The sequence below is a fragment of the Carlito syrichta genome, unplaced genomic scaffold (assembly GCF_000164805.1).
Source record: "Carlito syrichta isolate Samal-C Ts95f unplaced genomic scaffold, Tarsius_syrichta-2.0.1 Scaffold127161, whole genome shotgun sequence".
Lineage (NCBI taxonomy): Eukaryota > Metazoa > Chordata > Mammalia > Primates > Tarsiidae > Carlito > Carlito syrichta.
The window spans coordinates 46037-53306 of record NW_007071257.1 but is presented as its reverse complement, the minus strand read 5'-3'; the positions used below and the strand labels follow the sequence as shown (position 1 = coordinate 53306).

Genomic DNA, 7270 nt, shown 5'->3' with positions numbered 1-7270 from the left:
TGTGTGTGTGTGTGTGTGTGTGTGTGTGTGTGTGTGTGTGTGTGTGTGTGCGCATGTGCGAGCTCGCATGCCAGCATGCACAAGAAAGATACAGATTTTGAGTAGTGTGCCTGGTCTAAGTTAGAATACAAACTCCTTAAAGCAAGAGAAGTCACCAAAAGCAGTGCTATGTACAATGGCTTTGATGTAAGAAAATAAATTTGAAATTTGATTCTACCACTTAGCAGCGGTGCAATTGCTGTTAAGGCAAGTTACTTAAACTCTCTGAGCCTTAACTTCCTTGTCTGAAAAATGGGGGTAAGTATTACAGGACTAAGTGAGATCACCTGATTTTGTACTGCACTTGAGTGCTGGTGCAAATCTGAATCTGAGGATAGGACCAAATCCTGGCAAGGCTTGAGAAGTCTTGTCTAATTAAACAAGAGAGTGAAACACGCCTGGAGCAACACAGAGCATATCAATACCTGGACTTTAACCCAAAGTCATGAAAACAGTTTGGATTTCAAAATTGGGTCACTCCCCTGGATGTTTTTAAAACAAAACCCTTGAGGTATTGATGTTGACATAGGGATCAGTTCTCCCTCCTAAGAGAAAAGCAAAAATTGGGATCCCAGGACTCATACAAGAGTCCTTAGAGGCTCCAAAGGGAGCTACTGGTTATGTCCCAGAGGGCTCAAGAAGATAAGAGGTGGAAAACTATAAGAACCTAGCAACTCAGGGTGGCCAGCATGTCTGTGGCATACCCCTGAGGGGCAGAGAGAAGAAAACAAGAAACCAAGATTTGTCTTGGACTTTGAGAAAGCAGCCAAGAAAGAAAAGGAAAGAAAAACAGACCAAATCAAGAGGCAAACTCTGGAAAGGAAGGAGAGGAAAAGAGTTGTTAATTGATAGAAAAGAGGTGAAAGAACTAAAGGAAAATAAGACAGATCAGTTTTGAATCTCCCTGTTTCCAAAATATACCCATGTAAAGCAACGTTCTAATTCTATCCAAGGCAGTAGAGCTTATGGGAAAGAGTATGGGCTCTGGAGTCAGCTTGACCTGGCTCAAATTTCAGCTCTGTCACTCACTGACTGCGTGACACTTGGATAAGTCCCTTCACCTTTTTCTGGCTCAGTATGCTCATCTGTGACATGAGGATAAAAGCAACACCTACTTCAAGGGGCTGTTCTAAGGACAAAATAGGAGAGTGCACATGCAAGGGCCTGCCATGTAATGGGTACTCATGACCGGCGCAGTGGCTTAAGCCTGTAATCCCAGCACTTTGGGAGGCCAAGGCGAGAAGATCGCCTAAGTCCACGGGTTCGAGATCAGTCCGGGCACATGGTTGAACCCCGTCTCTACAATAAATCAAAAAATTAGCCGGGCATGGTAGCACATGCCTGTAGTTCTGGCTACTTGGAAGGTTGAGGCAGAAGGATTGCCGGAGCCCAGCAGGTTGACGCTGAGGTGGCCGTGAGTGTGCCACTGCACTCCAGCCTGAGTGACGGAGTGAGACTCCAACTCAAAAACAAAACAAAAAAACCAGGTAATCATAAAAAGTTATTCTTGAGAATGCTCCTTAGCCGTCTGTTTTAGAGTGTAATACATCTCACAGACCAAGCATTTCTTTCTGCTGCCTATTGCAGCAGCTGTGCCTTTGGAATCCCAGACTTGAGAGAAAGGGCACCTGTGTGCTACTTTAGACATATGACATGAACTCAACAGGGCTATATATATTTTTTTTAGCTAAATGAAGAAACCTAGTTCAGAGGAGTAGCCTGTGTCCTATGGCCTGTTCCCTCTTCCCCTAGTTTCTTTCACCCCATTCCCTAACTTTTCCAGTTGCTGTTACCCTACCCTTTCCTTCTACAACAGAGAGGTCCATCCAGAGCTGAATATGAGGGTTTTTTCACAGCCACTGACTCTGCTGTGGAGCGAGCACCGGGATCAGGAAATGACCCCAGGGATCACTACATATCCTATAGTCCAGGCCTGCATGTTCTCCTCACATCCAGTTCCCTGCTTCTAGCATGATCTTCTTGCAACTTAATGGCAGAAGTGATGGGAGATGGGGAGAGGCCTTCTTTGCCCGCCTAGGGGATAGAGGAGAATTTCTTCCCTAGAGCAACTGGCAAGCAGAAGGTTACAATATGCACTTGACATTGGGGGCAGGGCAGCAATGAAACTGTCTGTTCTATCTCAGACAGACACTATAGGTCAACAACAGCATTGAGGAGGAAAAAAAAGAGAAATCTTGGGTTTGACAGACCATTTAGTCCCCCAAAGCAACATGGTTTTCTTTTCTTGAGAAGGTTCTTAACTCCTTTGGTCACCAACTATAAAAATGGAACTGGGCTAAGAACTTTTGCAGGTTGTCTCATTAAATCTCACAATAACTCTGGATATTAACCCCATTTATAGATGAGCACACAGGCTCAGAGAAGTTCAGTAGCTAGCCCAAGGTCATATTAGGTGAAGAGCCAGAATTCAAACCCAAGGCTGTGTGACTCTTACCTATTCTAACTCCTCATCTTCTGTCTGCATGGTGATCTTTTACTTTCTCCTCCTGGCTTGTACTCAGCATGTGCCCACTTAACATCCTCTGTATGAGTTTCCTTTCCTAAAACACAAAGAGAGATGGTCATGGTTTTCTCCATGACAATGGAGTTGGAATGGACTCATGGGTTGACAGCTTCCATGACTCTTGTGCCTTTATGGGTAACGTTAACCTTTGCTTTTTTGCTTTTTTGCTTTTCCTTTGCCTTTTGCCGACACTATCTGCAAAAGCACAAGAAGTCTGCTGTTGCAAGACTTCTGCTTTAGATACTTTCATGTTTCATCCTACCTTACCACTTTGTAGCTGTGTGACTTTGAAGAGTTACTTATCTGAGCTTCAACTTCTTCATCTGGAAAATGGGATAACAGGTTTGCTAAATGGGTTGAAAGAATGTATGGAAAAATGCTTAGCACAGTTCCTGGCTTGATGAGTTAGTTCCCTTTCTTTTCCTCTAGCTCACCCATACCCTGGAGGAGATCTAAGCCTCAGAAAAATCCTGCTGACCCTAAGTTTCTGATAAGGTCATGGGGGAGGGCTTCAGCCCAGAGCCTCTTGGGTCCCCCCTTATGCACCTGCCTGTGTTACATCTCCCTCCCCTCATGGCCATTCTTCTGGTGGGGCTATGGGGCGGGTGCGGCGATGGACCGGGCGGGCACAGAACAGGTGGGTGCAGGCTGGGTGTCCAGCACTGGGACACAAGTGCTCTGTGTGTAGGGTGGGCGGAAGTCAGGGCGTTTGATCTGAATTCTAAAGGGCGTTGTTCAGAGCCCCACAAAGGTCCCATTGTGCAGACACTGGGTATAAAGCAGCATATGACTCCCCAGCACCGGGCGGCGATGAATTGGGACGCAGGCGCGAACCCAGGGACCACTCCCCCTGCACAGACATGAGACCATAGGGGACCTGTCTGGGTGGCCTCAGGGATAGGCGCTCCCCAAGGTAACAAGGCTTTGTTGGGTTTGCCCCAGGTCTGAAATGAAGGAGCTGAGGGTTGGGAAGCCAGAGGGCATGACTGATAGCAGAACAAGATGGGCTCAGCAAAGAAAGGGGCTGGTGAGGAAAGAATGTTGGACGAAGAAGGGGGATGGGACTCAAGGAGGTCAAGTCAAGTGAGGAGGAGAGGCTGGCAAGGGAGATGGGGGTGATGAAGAAAGCTATGACCGTCCTTCCTTTCTGGCACTTGAAAGAGGTGAGATGGGGGCGCGGTTCAGACAATGTTGTGAGGCCCAGCTTCCAGCCCCAGTTTTTGACAGCTTACTTCCTGGCTCATGTCTTGCAGGTGTGAATGAGGCAGGATGAACTGGACAGGTTTGTACACCTTGCTCAGTGGCGTGAACCGGCATTCTACAGCCATTGGCCGAGTATGGCTCTCAGTCATCTTCATCTTCAGAATCATGGTGCTGGTGGTGGCCGCAGAGAGTGTGTGGGGTGATGAGAAGTCTTCCTTCATCTGCAACACCCTCCAGCCTGGCTGCAACAGCGTCTGCTATGACCATTTTTTCCCCATTTCCCATGTGCGTCTGTGGTCCTTGCAGCTCATCTTAGTTTCCACCCCAGCTCTCCTAGTGGCCATGCACGTGGCTCACCAGCAGCACATAGAGAAGAAAATGCTGCGGCTCGAGGGCCATGGGGACCCCCTACACCTGGAGGAGGTAAAGAGGCACAAGGTCCACATCTCAGGGACACTGTGGTGGACCTATGTCATCAGTGTGGTGTTCCGGCTGCTGTTTGAGGCTGTCTTCATGTACGTCTTTTATCTGCTCTACCCTGGCTACGCCATGGTGCGACTGGTCAAATGTGAGGCCTACCCCTGCCCCAACACAGTGGACTGCTTTGTGTCCCGCCCCACTGAGAAAACCGTCTTCACTGTCTTTATGCTAGCCGCCTCTGGCATCTGCATCATCCTCAACGTGGCTGAGGTAGTGTACCTCATCATCCGGGCCTGTGCCCGTCGAGCCCAGCGCCGCTCCAATCCACCCTCCCGCAAAGGCTCGGGCTTCGGCCACCGCCTCTCACCTGAATACAAGCAGAATGAGATAAACAAGCTGCTGAGCGAGCAGGATGGCTCCCTGAAAGACATACTGCGCCGCAGCCCTGGCACTGGGGCCGGGCTGGCTGAGAAGAGTGACCGCTGTTCAGCCTGCTGATGCCACATACCAGGCAACCTCCCATCCTGCCCCCAATCCTGCCCTGGGCAAGCCCTTCCTCCCCCTCCCCACTGCTGGTCCACAGGCCTCTGCCTGCTAGAGATTACTCCATCAAAAACTTCCCTCCCTTCTTCCCTTCCTCCCAGGGCCAAGAACTGAAGGGGTGGGGAGCTGATGGCCACCAAGGCCAGTGCTCAAGGTTATTGGGGGTGTGGGAAGTTTTTATTGCCTATATCCCTTCCTTTTCCCTCTCTCTTCCCCTAAAACCACTGGGAACAAGACATGGGATGTTCTGACAGCGTCTCAATTATGAAACTAATCTTAACCTCGTGCTGTCAGATACCCTATTTCTGGAGTCACATCAATGGGGAGGGATGTGGGCTAGTAGAGTAGGGGGCTGTTGTGGACACATCGGTGGAGAAGGGAGGGTAGCAAACACCAGAAAAGGAGGAACAGTGCTTGCCAGCCACAAGGAAAAAGAGGACATGTCTGAGTTGAGGGAGTTAGGGAGGGAGAAACAGGCAGATAAGTTGGAGTGGGGGTTGGTCAGGGCCGCCTCTGCCTCTAGTCCCCAAGGCCTCTCTCTGCCTGAAATGTTACACATTAAACAGGATTTTACAGTAAATGAAGAGGTGGCTTGTGTGTTTGTCAAGTTCTTTCTCCTGCAACCTCTGACCTCCCCCTGGATAAGTTTGTCTTGGCTTTTTGCTGATCAAAAAAGGAACTGGCTGGGCTCAGTGGCTCACACCTGTAATCCCAGTACTTTGGGAGGCTGAGGTGAGAGGATTGCTTGAGCCCAGGAGTTTAAGACCAGCCTAGACAACCTAACAAAACCTCATCTCTACAAAAAAAAAATTAAAAATTAGCTGGGCGTGGTCGCATGCACACACCTGTAGTCCCAGCTACTTGGGAAGCAGAGGTGAGAGAATTACTTGAGCCCAGAAGTTTGAGGCTGCAGTGAGCTGTAATAGTACCACTGTACTCCAGTCTGGGTGACAGAGTGAGACTTTGACTCAAAAAATAATAAGAAAGAAAGAAAGGAACAGGGCAAAAAAAATAGTGACTTGAGTAGCTGAAGCTGCAAATGAGAAACCACTACACTTCTGGCCTGGCAAAGCCAGACACTGACTCATTCTCTCTTGGTTTGTTTGTTTGTTTGTTTGTTTTGTTGTTGTTGTTCTAGTTTTTTCCCCTTTTATTTTCTAATAACAGCTTTATTTGGATCTAATGCACATACCTCCTTCCTTTAATTTTAAAAAGATTACAACAACAACTCCCTCTGGAGAGACAGGAAATAATAGAGAAATTTCTCACATCCCAGAGAGTGGCACACATTCCCTGGGTACCTTGGAGTGAATCCTCTTTCTCCCTGCACTTCTGGGAGACCTGTCCCCTTACTCCCTGGAAACTCTGACCCCTTTCTTCTGGACTGGGTCCTAATTCCATCTTCCTTCCAGTTTCCTCTCAGAAATCAGTGCCCTCTGCCCCAGAGATGTCTCCACCACAGGTCACACTTCACAGTAACAGTCTCCTCACCAGCATCACCCTTCCCTGTCAGCTGTGGTAGGAAAAACCCCAGGCTAGAACTTGAAAAAGGTGGGCTCAAACCCTGGTTCTGTCACTTATTAGCAAGGCATACCCTTCCCCAAGCCTCAGTTTTCTTGTGAGGAAACAAGGGCCAGCACATCTCTAAGCTCCCTTTAATACTCTGTGCTTCTAGAATTCCTAAAAGATTTCCCCAACCTCACAAGGGTTTCACCATATCAGAGTCACTGCCCTCACAGATGGCCTCTCTGGGTAAAAGTCTCCTCCATGGCAAATTTCCCTCCTCAGTTTCCTTACTTCTTAAGGAGAAATTACTTGCCTATCCCTCTCTCTCTCTCTCTCTCTCTCTCTCTCTCTCTCTCTCTCTCTCTCTCTCTCTCAGAGTATGCAGACTCCACATGGGAAGTACTGTATATAAGAAAGGAAGAAAAAAAACAGACATTATCTCATCAGAGTTTTCCTCAAAACAGTTTTCCTCCTTCAGAGAGAAAGCATGGAAGTTTTCTTCATTCAAGGAGATTTATCCTTTAGAAAAGAAAGGAGAACAAGTACTCCTTTCTACCATGCTTAGCAACCCCTGAAAGAGCTCCCCCTCTCTTTTTTATTTTATTTTATTTTTTTTGAGTTGGAGTCTCACTCTGTTGCCCAGGCTGGAGTGCAGTGGTACGTTCACAGTCACCCCAGTGTTGACCTGCTGGACTCCAGCAATCTTTCCACCTCAGCCTTCCAAGTAGCTGGAACTACAGGCGTGTGCTACCACATCTGGCTTATTTTTTATTTTACTGTAGAAACAAGTGCTCACCAAGTTGCCCCAGCGGGTCTCGAACCCGCGGGCTCAGGCAATCCACTCGCCTTGGCCTCCCAAAGTGCTGGGATTACAGGCTGAGGCACTAAGTCTGGCCCCTCTCCCTTGAAAGAGAAACATTCCTTTCCAGTAAGAAATGTTCTTTCAGCCGGGCTTGGTGGCTCAGCCTGTAATCCCCCGCCTTTGGGAGGCTGAGGTGAGTGAATCGCCTGAGCCTGCGGGTTCGAGACCCACCT

General features: G+C 48.3%; 1 protein-coding gene across 3 annotated transcripts in view; it reads left to right on the top strand.

The window, feature by feature from the left end:
- Nucleotides 1-5326, top strand: part of GJB1 (gap junction protein beta 1) — a 6939-nt gene extending 1613 nt beyond the window's left edge. Inside the window, exons 1-3 of one of the 3 annotated variants that reach the window (XM_021707926.1) lie at nt 3331-3476; nt 3817-4697; nt 5206-5311. In XM_021707926.1, coding sequence (XP_021563601.1) covers nt 3833-4684 — 852 coding nt within the window. In that variant the 5' untranslated portion in view covers nt 3331-3476; nt 3817-3832 and the 3' untranslated portion in view covers nt 4685-4697; nt 5206-5311. Of the gene's footprint in view, nt 1-3330; nt 3477-3816 lie in introns of those variants that run through there. The other 2 variants (XM_008048858.2, XM_008048859.1) reach the window with 2 other exon arrangements.
- The last annotated feature ends 1944 nt before the right edge of the window (nt 5327-7270 follow it).